This window comes from Venturia canescens, chromosome 1 (genome assembly GCF_019457755.1).
Source record: "Venturia canescens isolate UGA chromosome 1, ASM1945775v1, whole genome shotgun sequence".
Classification (NCBI taxonomy): Eukaryota; Metazoa; Arthropoda; class Insecta; order Hymenoptera; family Ichneumonidae; genus Venturia; species Venturia canescens.
In genome coordinates, this window is record NC_057421.1 from 2,008,298 (window position 1) to 2,024,138 (window position 15,841).

At 37.1% G+C, this 15,841-nt stretch overlaps 3 protein-coding genes and 1 non-coding gene across 5 annotated transcripts; 2 read left to right on the forward strand and 2 right to left on the reverse strand.

Moving 5' to 3' along the window:
- The first annotated feature begins 390 nt into the window (after nucleotides 1-390).
- LOC122415581 (uncharacterized) lies at nucleotides 391-2,600 on the forward strand. 2 transcript variants are annotated; one of them, XM_043427813.1, is made up of 5 exons: nucleotides 391-656; nucleotides 1,023-1,163; nucleotides 1,238-1,519; nucleotides 1,710-1,960; nucleotides 2,194-2,600. In XM_043427813.1, exons 1-5 carry the CDS (start codon nucleotides 530-532, stop codon nucleotides 2,485-2,487), a joined length of 1,095 nt encoding a protein of 364 aa, XP_043283748.1. In that variant the 5' UTR covers nucleotides 391-529; the 3' UTR covers nucleotides 2,488-2,600. The 2 variants fall into 2 exon arrangements, with proteins under 2 accessions (XP_043283748.1, XP_043283757.1); XM_043427822.1 differs by lacking the exon at nucleotides 1,023-1,163.
- Nucleotides 2,601-3,129: 529 nt separating this feature from the next.
- CCAP (Crustacean cardioactive peptide) lies at nucleotides 3,130-6,115 on the reverse strand. Its single transcript, XM_043427839.1, has 4 exons — nucleotides 5,939-6,115; nucleotides 4,700-4,780; nucleotides 4,519-4,597; nucleotides 3,130-3,787 (listed from the first exon to the last, which is right to left on the reverse strand). Exons 1-4 carry the CDS (start codon nucleotides 5,942-5,944, stop codon nucleotides 3,555-3,557), a joined length of 399 nt encoding a protein of 132 aa, XP_043283774.1. The 5' UTR covers nucleotides 5,945-6,115; the 3' UTR covers nucleotides 3,130-3,554.
- A 5,790-nt stretch (nucleotides 6,116-11,905) lies between these two features.
- On the forward strand, nucleotides 11,906-11,978 carry TRNAK-UUU (transfer RNA lysine (anticodon UUU)). The gene has a single exon. It is a non-coding gene; the product is annotated as a tRNA-Lys (tRNA).
- Nucleotides 11,979-13,248: 1,270 nt separating this feature from the next.
- Rpi (Ribose-5-phosphate isomerase) lies at nucleotides 13,249-15,722 on the reverse strand. Its single transcript, XM_043416454.1, has 6 exons — nucleotides 15,114-15,722; nucleotides 14,941-15,001; nucleotides 14,388-14,503; nucleotides 14,019-14,152; nucleotides 13,794-13,935; nucleotides 13,249-13,700 (listed from the first exon to the last, which is right to left on the reverse strand). Exons 1-6 carry the CDS (start codon nucleotides 15,273-15,275, stop codon nucleotides 13,512-13,514), a joined length of 804 nt encoding a protein of 267 aa, XP_043272389.1. The 5' UTR covers nucleotides 15,276-15,722; the 3' UTR covers nucleotides 13,249-13,511.
- Nucleotides 15,723-15,841: the final 119 nt, after the last annotated feature.

Consider the following 15,841-nt stretch of genomic DNA (forward strand, 5'->3'; position numbering starts at 1 on the left):
AGTTGCATTGGAAGTAGGAAAAATGATTGCTGAATAACTGAACCTAGTCACCGGAAAACTTTCGATTTTGTTTGAACCATCGTCTCCGTCTGGAAAACGATTGAAACCCAAGACATTCGAAGCCTCGTGACTTTGTCTCGGGGACGACGTATTCTGCATGGATCGTGACTCGAACGTGGCCTCCTCGTTCAGGTCCAGCGGCTCCCTAGCAGCGAGGCAGCCTCGCTGAAAGAAGAGGCGCCGCTGCAAGACCCGAAATAGCCTGCGAAATTTCAAAAAAATCAAACTCTTAATTTTTTGTTTCTCGGCCTAGGCAAATGCTTCTTTTTCGTTGAATCTGGACAGCGCACTGGCGCATGCGCTCGCTCACAGGCGCCGAGTCTCGTTATAGATACGCGGCGAGTCTTTACTCGTGGCTTAACTGTCCTTTTGAATTCTTCTCATCTGGACTCTGTCGCGCATCTGTACTTTTGTTTTTCCATCCCGAAACGTGCTTCTTACGAGTGCTGAAACAGCGAACTACAAAAATATGCTTTCTTCTGCCTCTCCCAATCGAACCATCTTCGCCCGGTGCTTCTTATTTTTCGTGCTCTTCCATCCCATCGTACAGAATGGATACTGCAACAATAGCCTGGAATCTTTGATCGAAACCTCAGGTACGTCTCTCATATTCGAGGACACTTGGAATAATTGAGAATATTTAGAAAATTTCGACGACGTTTCGAGCGATTCTGAACAGCGAAGCAACGTTTTGAAAGATTTTTCCCCTTCTGGCTCGAGTTTAATAGAACCGATTATGATTCTGCCAATTCGTTGTCTCGAAGGAACGTTTTCTACAACGACGAAAACGTCTTGGAATGAAAAAAAGTTTTGGTGGACCGACGAATTTCATTTGTTCGCTGTGTTTCGTCGGGACACCGAGAAATTTTCTTCGATTAACAAGTTTCTTGTCTTGGTGCGCGTGCCTCATGGCCTAATCGCGATCAGACCGTTGAAAATGATTTCGAATTTTCGATCGACAGCTAATTCGACCCAAAGGGCTGATGACGACGATGAAATCGCGTCCGAGATTCATTACACGACCTGCAAAATAACGACGGAAGAGTTATCGGTCGATGCGCAGGCAAAGTTCACCAGAGTCCTCACCGGACCGTGCGCTGCGAGTAGGGACCAGAAGCTTCGCTGCTCGAACGTGCAGCAGAACTTTTTTCTCACTGAACTCTGTTTTTTTTTGTAGAAACACTCGAGAATCGTTTCGAAAGATTGGAAAAGCTGTTGAGCGATCGACTGAGCGAATTGCGGGAGTTGATCGTTCGTTCGATGACGAAATCGGATAACAATTTTCCTGAGACAAACGAAGCAGAGGCGATGAGAACGAAAGTGGCGTACGCGAAAAGAAATCGTTTGAGAGAAAGTCTTATCGACGTTGGCGAGAACGAATTCGAGCACGGAAACGCAAATAATTTGGGAATTTTTGTACGCCAATTGGAAATCGATCGTTACAACGACACTGTCCATGGTGAGACCGGAAAAATGTTCAATTTTTTTCTAATTTTAGTTGTCGTTCGATCATCAAGTGAACTGAAAATGAAAAGTTGACGGTGCGTCAAATTTCAATTTTATTTTCTTGCCATTTTGTCGCACTGCAAATTCGCACACAAGAAACGAAGCAATTCGAAAAACACTTTTTTTTCTACAAATTTGTCCAGAGGAGAAGCAGCGAAAAGTTTACACTTTTTATTGGCGAGTTTCGAATTTATCGGAAAAACTATCAAAATGGGAAACCGGCCGATCGGAGCGCAGCTCAAGTTTTTACGTAGCTGATGCCGGATACTCGATGTATTTGAGATTCACACCGAAATACTTTCCTGACGGAACGATTTTCATCAGCGTGGGACTCACTGCTGGATTCAACGACTCCAAAATTCTTTGGCCATTTCCATTGCCAGTCAGAATCGAGGTAAATCTCCACCTAATTTTTTGATTCACTAAAAACTGTGTTCAACCAACAAATTCCATTTCTCAACGCACCAATCATGAAAAATAATTTCAACATTATGGTTTCGATAAATAAACAAAGCTGTAGAGAAATATTTGAAATTTTTCATTCCAATTTCACTTATTATTTCGTAAAGCAACGACTTAGAATCTAATCGAAGTCGATCAATACATCGATTCTTTTTTATCGCACAGATTCTTGATCTTACACCAAGAATGAATGACAGTCCGAAGGATCGAAGCTCCCGGCTATGGGATCCAGCGACTGTTTGTTCATCCTATTTCTGGGGACGTCCGCGCCGGAGAATTACCGAAGATGAGTCTCCGGACAATCCTGAATGTGTGGGTCTCAGTGTACCGAGACAACTTCTAACGACCTCCAATAACAAACGAACGAATTTCTTTCCTTCCCATTTCCTCCCAACACGATCGACAGGAAAATATATTTCGAACGATTCTCTGTTCGTCAAACTGACTGTGTATTTGTAAGGGAAACTCTCTCAGTGATTGTATTTCATCGTTCAATAATGAGATTATTTTTTCGAAATTTACATCGATGATTGGACAATAAAGAGGTTTCAAACTTCAAACAATGAGCAAAATTTGTTGGTTTCTGTTCGAAAAATCAGACGAGCTCTTCGATGCTAGAATTTTACAGATAAATTCGTTATTGAAATTTATCGAGAATTGAAAATATTCATATTTTGTATAACAACGAAAATGAGAATTCCGAACGCAATGAATGAAGAATGAAGGTCACAGTTTTGGGTCCACTGATTAGAAATTAATGGCTGAAAAGTGATAACCGAAATTCGATATTCGAAGACAGAGTAACGAATGGAACAGAACCATTTGCATTACATGTCCAAATGAGGCTCAAATCCGAGCCAGATACGAGAAATTGGGGCAGCGTGGGCGGGATTCGCGAATTCATTTGGACCAAAACTCGAAATTTGAACGATTGATATAATTTCACGGTGCATTAAGCATTCCAGCGTAGTTGTTTATTTGACAGAATAATTCCTCGATATTGTGATGGAACCTTTTTGGTGGAAAATTGCTTCGAATTGGAGAAAAAATGAGAAATATAATCGTAAAAATGATTGAAATTCTAGAGGAGCTGAAACGTTGTTTAATTTTCAGATAATTTTATTCCCAAGTCACAATAAAACAAACGATTATTTACAACCGAAAATCGAATGTTTCTATTAACGTTGAAACAATCTTTGCACAGGTAAATAAATGTTTTATCACAATTTTATCGTCGAAAGAATAATTCCAACGAATTTTGTTTGCTTTTCGAGCGCAAGTGGAAGTTGTGAAATGTCAAATGAAGCGTTAATTTTTCGTTGAAGTTTTAACAGAATAAACAAATGTGAAAAATGTTGAAAAATAAAATATAAAAAGCCATTTTTACGTGTCTAATTTTCATATAGTTTAACATTCATTTCTCGATTCATGACATACAGTACGTTTGATAATACACACATTGAAATAAAAATATTGATTTCACGATTCGCTGAATTGTGTCGTCGAAACTGTCGTATGATCGATGATTAACTGTCGTATCGCTGAACGCTCGGTATTTTATTATTCATTTCCGAATAAGAGTACTCTTCGAATCCGCCGTCTTTTCCCCTCGATCCTCGCTCGAGTGTCGGACGGACTTCTCGACTTGCGGCTCTCAATAAAGCTCGGTATATCGGAACGGGAACGCGGATTCTGTCCGGGGATCGCTCCTCGTTTTCCGCCAGCCTGTCCGGCAGAAACGATCTTTTTTTCCCACAACCTTTGGAACAAGAAAAGTTTTCATTCGAATAATTTCGAGAATTCTTTCATTGGTGGAAACTTCGGATTCAAAAATAAGCTTCTAGTTTGTGCCCGGAAACTGAACATGAAATAAATATTTCATCTTTCTGAATTTTTTCAAACGAGTAATAAATATCTTAGTGAATGAAATTTTTCGATAAATCAAATCCATGCAGAAAAGTTATTTGTCAATGAAATCATTTTTATTTATGAATCTATGAAAAATTTTTATTACGTATACGTAGTTTCAAAATTCTCCAAATCCGATCCATTCAAAAACTGTGACTAAAAATGAAATTAGAATCAATAATAACGAACAGTAAATAATAGAGTTATTCACATATTAATCCGTACACACCACACTGGTGCAAATTTGCACTCGCTTCAAAAGAAAATTTCAAGTGTCTGATTTGGTCATTTTTCTGTAATAAAACTTGATTTTTCAATTTATTTAATGATTGTAATCGATTACTAAGGAATCGTTACTCCTAAAAAGTCTCATCATAAGATTAATTCAATACATTAATCAATGAAATAAAAAGTTTTGAAAATCCAAGTGGAAATTTGCACCAGTGTGGTGCGAGTGTGTGTTCCCAAAATACTAATTTGAATCAACTAATAAATCATAACTTGATCAATAATTATTGATAGAGTTTGTGTGAAAATGTTTGCAGTAAGTTTGTTATAAAAATCTGTTATTTCCGAACATACCGGTGAATGCGTTGCAGAAAGGTTTTTTGGCCCTGGTCAAATCGTCTGCCGTCAACAAATCGTAAACGGGTTGATCATTCTGAAGCCAACATACAACGATACAATCAGTTTTATCGCTCATTTTATACCAATTGTATACTGATACCGATTTGCGCTTACATGAAATCACTAAAATGCTCACCTGGTCATTTTGCAAATGAATTGCATCGGTCGTCGAGATTAATGTCATTAATCCGAGGGTGTAACAGAGGTATCCGATTACCTGAATTAATATACGATTTAATAAGATACACAAATGAGATGGCACATCTCATATAACAGCAACATTGATTCTCCAATTTGTATCAGTGTATCCATGCTTGAATCTTTTGTAACTGTCAACGTCACAGGGATTTATGACAATTATTCGCGTTAATTGCACTCCGTTGACGTCGCGTTTTCCCAACTGACCTAATTAATCGTTAGTCTATCTCGATATACGAATAAGGGAGAGGAGGAATGCGCAACAAAAGGACAAAAAGGCTGAAAGTGAAGTTTTGTATCGCACGACGACTAAACCATTCGAGCCAGAGAAATCGAATGCACATCTCGCCAATGTTCAATCATCGAAGGAAGAACAAAACAAGAACGAAAAATCGAAATCATCGCCAGTTGTGGGCATCGAATCTGATAACAAAAGATTGTCAGCTTGAATGCGAACAAAAAAGTTATTCCATGAACTTTGGAAGAATGAAAACGAATTGTCAGTCCTGAAAGTTGACAACTGAAGGCAGTGCAGACAGAAATGTACTTTCTCTTAAATCTTCATCATTTTTTCACTCATGAATGAATTTTTTTTCAAGGTTTAAGTCCCAGTAAAGTGTTATTCTCAAACAAATACTTGAATATTTATAAATATATTTTTATAAAATTCTACGAAAAAATAATCGATCACGAAAAACTTGAAAATCTACATGACGCGAATAAAACAAATTTCAATCGAAAATGAAACTGTGATAAATTCAGTCACTGGGAAAACAAGGATTATTTCGACGTCAAAGGAATTCGCCGGCAATTTTTTTTGAGAAAATGAAGAGCCGTTTAAAAATTTGGTAATTATGAAGTTTAGTGAAATATGAAGTGAAATTTGTTCTCTTCCGTGATAAAGTTGTTTGTTCCATCATCGTGAGTGATGCTCCGCCGGGGGAGGCGGACGTTTAATTCCATGAGTTATGGGGTTTTGAAGTAGCAGAAAACATGCGAAAGAACGAGACACGTGGGGAGGGGGATGAGCGCAAAGTACATAATTACGAAAATTCGAGTTAAAACAGCACGATCAATGTCGTTGGTTCGAAACGTCCGTCGTATCGAAACTTAAATATTTTAACAGGAAGATTTTTCTCGAGTGAGAAAAGTGAGATAAATTGCTGATAAAACTCACGTTCATGATGAGCCAGCGGAGGCCGAATTTGACAGGAGAGGAAACAAAAAATGGACTCCGAAAGAGAGAGAGAGAGAGACGATCGAGCACTCTTTTCAAGAGGAAAACAACGTTTGATACTACGAAGGAGCCGAGGATACTTTGGCACCGTTTTATTCGCTCGCAGGATTCCGTTTGAGGAAGAAATGGCGCGCTCGGTCTTCAAATACGACCCCCACTGCCGCTCGAATTGTCGAGAAAATACATGCGCCCTGCGAGACTCGTTACGTTCGTTTTATGGTGTTGAACGCACGATCACTGACATGTTGTACGTTCGCCACTCACTTGCATGTGATTTTCCGGCTTGCAGTGTGACGAAGGGATAAATAATGGAGCCCTGGAAGCACCGAGTAACTCGGAGGATGAGAAATCATCTTTGACTTCTCGGTCTACCCTAACCGCATCATCCTCCTGCATAATCCTTTTTTATTGTTTATTATTCATGTAGAAAACTGATGTACGTTTTATGCTAAGTTATACTATTCGTGAGTACGCGGAAGAACATTATTTTCCATGTCTCTGGAGCTTGCGTCAGATCCGAGCCGAATATGACGACTCGAGATCCCTGGAAATATGCATCGCGGGGGCCATTTTGCACATTCATGATCGTACTCTCGCCTCTTGGAATGAGAGACGTGCGAGCTGAAAAGATATGAATTTTCGCAGCCGCGATGAAACTCTGGAGAGCGGTTTTGGCTTTTGAAATATTCGCCGATCGTCGAACTGCTTATGGGAATGAAAAGTGTGAGAAAGTGTCGATGGCCTCGTATCGAAATTTTGATTATGAGGGAAAACACTCGTTCCAGAAACACTGCAAACCTGCCGGTTAAAACGAGCGATGAAGCAAAGAACCGCAGCGTCCAAGTGCAATTTCAATTGCCCGGAAGTTCGAAACAACAGGCTCGAATCATCGCATGCGCTTGGATAAATCATAGAGAAAAAAACAACAAGTCTTGGCTAAGTACTAACACCGTTCGAGCATCAGAGCCCGCTGAGTTCCCATAAGGCCGTTCACCCGAACCGACTCTCTTCGTAACGCAACCCTTTATCGAGGGTTGCATTTTAAGGTGGATCATGCCCGCAGAATCGCGTTTCATTGGTGTCTAAATTGGGTCGGTTTTTACTTCCTAATTAAAGATATTACCACTCCGAATTAATGTCAAAGTTATTTATTCAAAATATTAAATACATTTTTTCAACTTATTTTTTGGCGAATTAAATTACAAGCCATTAATTGTTTTTCATGTAAAAAACATCGCACTAGAAAGCGCAAAGGGATCAAGAAAAAATTAATAAAAAGACAGAAGGCTATGACAGCAATGGCCCAAGCCAAGAAGAAACAAAATACCGAAATAAGCAAATGTGATACAATCTTTAACGTAATACATCTTTATTAAGACAATCGTCTCGAATTTTTCCCCAGACCTTCGTTATATACTTCATTGTCATTGTGTACTTTTTCATAAATTTCGTAAGAAGAGTTCATTCGTTTTATGCAAAGATAAACGATTTTTTACGCACAGTTCCTATAGCCCTGTGTATTTTTCTTCGTATTCAAACACGTTTATTTGAGGTAGGAGTCGCGCGACAATCGATATTAGGCGAACTCGTGATTTTTAAATCATATCATTTTTACGTGATAAACTTTCATATGGCTAAAGGATTCAATAGGTTACCGAAGATTATATCAAAAAATTTGCGATCAAAAATAGAAATATAACACGGCATCTTATGAGAAACCCATCCCGCCAACACTATGATTGCAGAATTCATTTCGTTATCGATTAGATATAGATTAGATTATGTTAAAATTGCTGCTCATAGATTATATTATAAAAATTCCAATGTGACCATAAAAATATAGAGCCATCGACTAATTCGAAGAGAATTTTTTAAATCATCTCGATGAAAACTCAGAAAATGGCAGGAGATCGACTGCCATGAAGTGGCTCGATATACTTCGCAACGTTAAGAATGTATACATATATGTATACTTTTCGTGATAGCCGGCGAGTTTGGAGGCTAGGATGTCTATTGACTGTCAGGTGAGAAGAGAACCGATATATATATGTATATATTGAAAAATCGAGTCAAATAAGCAATCATAAGATATTTCTAATCATAAATTATTAAATATGATCTTGTATACATTTATACGAACACAGTTTAAATTGCCCTAAGATTTATTCAATACAGAAAACCTTTCTTATAACCTATTTTATTTCGACGATTAATAAATAGTCATTTGACCATAGAGTCGCGCGACTCTTACCTTAGATAACCGATAAAAGGAACCCTTTAAAATTTGATATGCGTGTCAGTCGGCTACCCATTTAAACTCTGTGTAAATTTCAAGACTCTTTTGAGAAAATCGTTTCGTGCATGAACTACCTTAATTTTTCGTTTCTCGATTTCTCGAACAGCCGAACATGAGTTATTCAAAGTTTTTTCTTCAACTTTCATCAAAACTTTATTTAATTTTCTTCCCATTCATCTATTTAGTAACGAACTTCGCTAGATGCACATCTTTTTATAGTATTCGGACAAAATTTTCACAATTTTCTTCCCACAAAATACTCGAAGGAAAGAACATTTTCATTTTTCAAACTCATTTAGTGTTTCACTAAAATTACTGTAATTTTTCTTTCCGTTTGGAATCATGATTACGCCCACCGTTAATTTTTTTCGTTTCCACATTATCTACGAATTGGTTATGAGATTTTTTCGTTTATCGCCTGTTTGATGGTGGTTGAATATCAAAATTTGAAGATTTAAACAAGTCGTTGAGTATTTTTTCACATTTTTATTTAAAAAATCGAAATTTTATTGAATGAAGAAGCTTTTCAATCGGATTTCACTTCTTCCACTGCTTTCCAAGAGACTCGTGATTTGGTGATTTCCACGATCACCTATCAATGATAACGTCAAATGGAATAAAGTTAAGGTTGATCCTCTGCGACAGCCCCAACCAAAAGTTGTGTACTGTCTGCATATTAAAAGGCTTGATAATTCGTTCGGATCGTAATCAATAACTTTGTAAAGACCCTATATACGTACTCGGTGCCAGCAGATATAGTACAAATATCATTTGCTTTCGTAAAATTTATTCTAAAAGTATTTTTGATCCGACATCGTGAGTAAATTTTTTGACGGAACTATCCAGGTTACGCTTCAACACACAGAAAAGGTTGTCTATACAAACGACATTCGCTTGTTCGCTTGCAAAATATATCGTATGCAGCCTAAACCTTCGTACTTCTCGAGGCTATATCTGTCAAACTAGATGGTCAATCACCTTGATTTTTTTTCACAATATCTGTGATATCCTGCTCTGGCTCCTCCTCGTTTTTCATAAACTTCCTAATTTTAGTACTAGCGGTAGAATTAATAATGTGCCGTTTGCTTATGCACGGTCCATGTGTTACGTGTTAATTGAGTCAACTTCAATTACATATATCTCGGGTTCGGGATGGTGAAACTTGTTAAAATTTTATAGAGGTGTTGTTCATATGTTAAACAATACGTATGCCAAATTTAAATAATTTCCTAATTTAACTGTCTCGTGGAGGAACCACCTTAAGTGAACAATATTATTTGGAATGTGAACGAAATCTAGCTTTAGGAGGCAAAGCACTGTTTTTTTCACCTTAATTGACAAAAATTTTTCACAGCAAAGAAGCCGAATGGCACCGGTGACTCCAATTACTCGGTAAAAACGGTGTCGATTTTTCTTTTTGTGAAAAAATAAATACCAGCCGGCGTGGGAGATCGAAGTGTGTGTACGAGCAACGGGGTGTTTTAACAAGGAATTTTAGTAGCTCTCAAAGACCAAGCTATTCGGCTTTCTCTACTTCCTCTGTTTTTCTATTTCATCTCGACTCGCGGATACAACTCGCGTGAACTATATCTGTATAAGGTGCTCCCCCAGCTCTTCGTTATTTCATCGTGTTTTCATTTTAACTCAACAAGTTTTTCCTATTTTTTCATTTACTTGTGTACACAAGAGATGAGATGTATCGTTGTTGCGCTTCCATTTTTTTCTTCGTACGTCAAAACAAAAATTAATCTACACGTTGTAAACAATATTTTATTAGTTAACAATTTTCCACTGTCGAATATCATGTTACGAGCCATGTTTGTGGTTTCACAGAACTTCGACGTCATTTGTTTACAAAAATGTGAAAAATAGTCACGATTTTGTTCAATCTTCGAACGTCAGAATTCATCAACCATCGAACAGTATCGATAAACGAAAAAAATGAGATTATCGATTTGAAAATAATTCGAAAACGAAGAAAATGTACGCTCAAAAATGAGAAAGTTCTTTCTTCGAGAATTTCATGGGAAATTAAACGAGAACTTTGACATTGAAAAATCGACGTGCAGTGGGCGAAACCCTCGGGCACAGCTCGTCTCATGACTCTTCGAAGAAAAACGACAATGTTTTATAGGCGAAAGATTCTATTGCTAAAAATTCTGCCAATCAAATTACAAATTTGTGTAATTCGAATCAGTCAATTATCTGGAACCCAATCCAACACAATGACGAGGCTTTCGCAATTACATCACGTCACAAGGATGTACAATTGCGTTCAATACACCTTTGAACATTTGTTTTTGTTATCCATGTTCCTATGATTACGAGGTTCGCAAAACACGTGACGTTAATTAATTGCTGCACAGACCTTCTTGTTTTGCGGTTATCACACATGTGTTCTTACGTGTGCATATTCAATTATATTGAACACTAAAGTGCTAGCCGGGTGGGTTGAACTAGCAACTGCAAAACGCTCAAACATTATTTTTAATGAGGTCAAATAAACGATGTAATTGAAAATTTTAATAAAAATCACTTGAATTTGTTTGAATCGAATAATCGACGATACATTTCCGAATTCAATAATCCACTCAGAAATAGAATTTATAAAATTACAAAAAGCTGCTTCGAAACGTAGAAATTGCAAAGCGTTTTTTTCATGATTATAATTATCATGAAAATAAAACAGAATTCCCTGCAGTATAAAAGGGGTTTCGTTTTATTTTCACGATGAACATGTTTTATTATGATTTTCATAAAAATTAAATGAAATTTTCTGGCATACGAAGCGAATTTTCTTTTCATAAATGCTCAGCACCGTGCAATCTTTCCAGCATTCGAGGTTGTCCCTCGATTCTTCTGCTGTAACAGTAATTTTGACTATTTGATTTTCTCCAGATTCCTTTGAAAAACAAAATTTTGAAGCATCGACTGATTGTATCGTGAAAATCAGTGAGAAAAGGGGCCTCCGGCAATCTTAGGACGCTTGAGACTTCAACTGATGTAACCGCCTTCGCTCCCGCTGAGGAACACTCTGTTAATGAATTCTGCATAATATTTTCGCTTCCATAGAAAAATATCGTTGACGCCCTGCCCAGAAAAGCGTTGCTTCCGTGACACGAAGCATCTTCATGAGATCTCAAGCGTTTCAATAATCCGACCCCACATCAGCATTTTATGCATTCATGAATAAAGCATTTGCTCGTATCCAGGCATCTTCACGACCGAAAATACAAAATCGCAGGGTAAAACATCGAAATTACTTCAGCAGTTCTCATCCTGGCAAAATGAACATTCGGAGACGCTCGAATAACTCAATAAATTGTGCAAAAACAAGGTTTGCAGGAATTTTCAAATGCTTTCATTCCAACATCACGATTCTTCCAGTTTGTTTTTTCATTCTTCGATTATTACACTGCACTATCAATCCTCTTACGACTTGAAATGAACGAAGCAGCAGCGACTTCCAGTTTTTAGTCTTCCAAAGCAAAATATACTCAAAACCCCGTAATCGATGAAAAATTAAACGTTTTACCCGCTTAATTATACTGTGTAGTAACTGGAAATATACTCGATGAGTAAGTACGCATTTGCTGCCCCGGAACTATATCGCCCGGATAGCTCAGTCGGTAGAGCATCAGACTTTTAATCTGAGGGTCCAGGGTTCGAGTCCCTGTTCGGGCGTTTATTTTTTATTTTTTTCTTTCAGTTCTATTTGTTTTGTTTCTCGCATAGGGTTTCTCATGTCTATCCGCAATTAATATGTCAAATAAATATTTCAATTATTTTTCATATTCCAGTAATTACAAACTTAAAATTCATTTTAAATGACGATTATTATTCTCATGGTTATTCTCTTTACAGTTATTCTCTTTTGCAGGGTGAAACACTAGAAATTGCAGAATACGAAAAATTAAAAAATAAATAATTAATATCTCTTCAACGCGTTAAGCTACAGAGTTCGAAGAGGTCGCAATCGAAAGAAAAAATAAAATAAAAAATATGTCAACTTATAATATTCTCCGAAATGCTATAATTAATTAATTATTAAAGAAACAAATTTTGAAAATTTTCGAAAAAAATTGGAAACGCTATCGCTCCGGTAAAGAGTCTCTGGCAGCAACTCGTCATATCTTATAAATGTACTTGTCTCAGAGTCACTTCCGCGACTCTAGATAAAAGACAATTAACAAAAACGATATTCGGAGATCGAGCGAATGATACGATTCGTGTGATATTCGTTCAATTTAGTTTATATCTTACACGATTGATTGTTATTACGATGTTTATCTGTAGTACCATCGTATGGTAAAACAGTCCGGAGGCTTTGAATCTGATTATGAATAATGCAGTTTTTATATAGAAGTTAGCAAATTTCATGAAATAATTGAAAATTTTGAATATTCGTGTAGTGATAACTCATTTACCAAATGTTTGAGGATCGTGGCAGGATTTTACAGCTGCAACGAAAAGGAAACAACGTTAAGAGGACATTTGAGATGTGGATGGAGCAAATTTGAGCGGGTTTTTGATTAAGGAGTTTCGGTACAGGCGATACAATGTTGCCATGCTAACCCATGCTAAAAAAATTAAAAAATTCAAAAAGTTCAGAATTTTATAAAATTTGGTGAACATATTCTTTAGTGCCAAATTTGACTATACAAATTTTTTAAGATTTTTCTTCTACACAGTTATCGAATAATTGATCACTAAAGTTCACGTGTATAAGCATAGCGTTTCCATATATATAGGTATACATTCCGGGCATAAGAAATCTGCTTTAATGCGTAATTACTCGATAACTAAGTAGAAAAAAATTTTGAAAAAATTTGTGTTTTCGCACTTGATGTTGAAGAACATTATCACCAAATTTCATCAATTTCTTAACATTTAGACTTTTGTACCGAAACTCCTTAAAGTTGAGAGAAAAAAAATTCGTTGGATCTTCGTGAAATGATAAGAACATTGATTTTTATTACTACCAACACGAATCCTGTCGTATTCAAAAAATAAAAATAATAAAAAAAGGAATAGTTTCTCGGTAGGGGCTATAAACAGTATTTTGAGCAATGAAAAAAACCCACGGGGTGGTGACTGCTGTTTTGATATAGTTTTTCTTGAGACATGCCTGACTAGGACGCTCGCTATAAAAGTTCAAGTGAAACTGGCTCTCGGAGTAATAGTATGGCAAAATGTGTATTTTCAGCGATAGAAAAGTCAAGACTGTTCTTTAACGCTGCCGTCCGACATGCCGAAGTAAGCTTTAGTGGCCATTTTAATGAACAAACCAGTTTCAACGACGCCGGGCAAGAGTTTCAATTCCGTATTGATTTTACTCCAGTTTTCCAAGCCCTGGGGAAAATGCCAATCGAGAATGAAATTTCCATTATCCGTGACGACGGGTCCCTAAAGAAAAGAAAAAAACGAGCAGTGGAGCTCATTAATTTTTACTCCCTACGCTTCTCACGAAGGTGAAAAGTCACCGGGCACGTTTCTTACTGCTTTTGCAACAGCCATACGAATTTTTGCGCTCCCACCGTAACTCTCCTCGATCTTATTCTTTATAGGAACGTATGCCATCGGTACAACTTCTATTGGAATCCCCTTTTTATACTGCTCACCCAAATGCTCCGAATTTTTTCTACAACATTCGTAATAAAACATTTCATCGAAGCGAAAGTCAAGTTTTCAGCTTGATAGCTCATTTGGAGGCTTTCGATTTACGTGTAATCTGCGATGATCACCAATTTCTCGGTGCACGATGCCACTATCTTCTCCTGCAGCAAACATCCACCTCCTCCCTTGATAAGATTCATCTCAGAGTCCACCTCGTCTGCTCCATCGATTGCGCAATCCAACTGTTCGCATTTGAACATATGTTGAGTCGACCAATGTAATATTTCTTGTTCACAACGCGATTTTTATTGCAAAGTATTCTTGAAGACGATTTTTCAACGAAAAATCCTATTTCATTTTCATGCTTTTTTGGTTCTTGGAAATTTTAGTAAAAAAATAAAAATGATCGTGTATCGAGTAATAACGATGAAATATCGTAGAAGATTGAAAAGGAAGAAATTTGTGGAAATAAATTACTTTCGGATTTGTTTCAAGATCTCCTAGTGTCAGATGATTGTTCACGATGAGTTGCCTCGCTTGAAAAGACGTAGGGACACAGATCACATTCAATTTCTCTTCTTGGACGCGTTCAGCTGAAAACAAACGAATCGATAAATGAGAAATCAGGGCTAATGAGTTTCAAAATTTCATAAGATTCGTCCATTGTTATTGCGGTTGTAAACGGTTGCATCAAAAGTCTCTAATTTTATCGAAAAATCGAAAACTTTTCGTTGAAAGTATAATATGAAAAATAATGTGTAATTTAAATTAATTTTGGAAAGAGGATAACGTCAAAAAAATAATTTGAAGCGATATTTTTAGAGATTTGCCAAATCGTGATAATCGATAATTCTCTGCGAGTGAAAAAGGTTTCGAAAATGGCGGAAAAGTAACTGCACTGCCCTCTACGTATCGGCCATGATGAAAATGTATTTTTCACATGGTTCAAACCCTCCAATTATTTAGCTCGGGCAACCAATAAATTACGAGGGAAAATTTGAGGAAAAAAGTGGAAAAAAATGTTTGTTACCTAGTCGATGCACAGCGTAAATAACGGTAGAGCCACTGCCAATTCCGACGACGCTGTTGTCCTGTGATCAATCATCGAATATTATAAGTCCGGAAAAAACGCCGGTAGTCGAACATAACCTCGATAGAAAACGTAAAGCGACGTAAATGTATGGTTAAAAATTGATAGTTCACCTTGACGTATTCGTCGACAGCTTTACAAGCAGCTACTTTTTTGGCACTTTCGAGCGGGCCCATTTTTACAGAGATTCTCGTAATATCACGGTGACTTCGAGTCAAGAATAAAAAAAGATGCGAGCACGTTGTTCTTGAAACTACGACTGTTTTCGAGATCATTAATGTATGTGTGAATAGACACGCGTTGCGTATATATAGTCAAAAAACGCGAACAAAACTGAAGCATCGGAGGGAGGGGGGTCGATCGATGATCAACGGATCATGAAACTTGTTTTGAAGCCTTCGAAGTTTCGAGGTTTTCACCCCGAGCTCACTGTTGTTTTTTACTATTTAACCATTCATTTTTTAGTTATCGGAAATTAATAGGGTGCTTTCTTACGTATTTTTATCGTCCAAAAACGATGGCACAAGTATTTTTTCAATCTGTTTAATAGTTTTCGAATTGTAAGCGTTTTAAACTTTTAACCCTTATTTTCTCAATGTTGCCGGGGGTTGATAGCAAAATAATTTACACCATTCGATTCAGCGTCATCAAATTAGTCTTAGATCAAGTTTGTAGATTTCCCCTTGAAAGTTGCTCCATTCTTGCATTTTGAGTGGACTAGTTCGGTTCACTCACCACGGGTCTCGATAACGAAAACTTTATTTTCGTCTCATTTCAAAACACTGATAAGGTATTCAAGCTCGCGTCCACACACAGTCGTATCGTAAGATGAAAAAAAATT

What these genes read in the sequence shown, in the direction of transcription:
- CCAP (XM_043427839.1), bottom strand. An exon ending in TTCATTTGCAAAATGACCAG is followed by an intron (nt 4,598 to 4,699) that starts GTGAGCATTTTA and finishes TGTTGGCTTCAG; the next exon opens with AATGATCAACCCGTTTACGA. An exon ending in TTTCTGCAACGCATTCACCG is followed by an intron (nt 3,788 to 4,518) that starts GTATGTTCGGAA and finishes CTTGTTCCAAAG; the next exon opens with GTTGTGGGAAAAAAAGATCG.
- Rpi (XM_043416454.1), bottom strand. Translation starts at nt 15,275, where the DNA reads ATGATCTCGAAAACAGTCGTAGTTTCAAGAACAACGTGCTCGCATCTT. An exon ending in CTGTCGACGAATACGTCAAG is followed by an intron (nt 15,002 to 15,113) that starts GTGAACTATCAA and finishes GATTGATCACAG; the next exon opens with GACAACAGCGTCGTCGGAAT. An exon ending in TTACGCTGTGCATCGACTAG is followed by an intron (nt 14,504 to 14,940) that starts GTAACAAACATT and finishes GTTTGTTTTCAG; the next exon opens with CTGAACGCGTCCAAGAAGAG.
- LOC122415581 (XM_043427813.1), top strand. Translation starts at nt 530, where the DNA reads ATGCTTTCTTCTGCCTCTCCCAATCGAACCATCTTCGCCCGGTGCTTC. An exon ending in TTACAACGACACTGTCCATG is followed by an intron (nt 1,520 to 1,709) that starts GTGAGACCGGAA and finishes AAATTTGTCCAG; the next exon opens with AGGAGAAGCAGCGAAAAGTT. An exon ending in CATTGCCAGTCAGAATCGAG is followed by an intron (nt 1,961 to 2,193) that starts GTAAATCTCCAC and finishes TTTATCGCACAG; the next exon opens with ATTCTTGATCTTACACCAAG.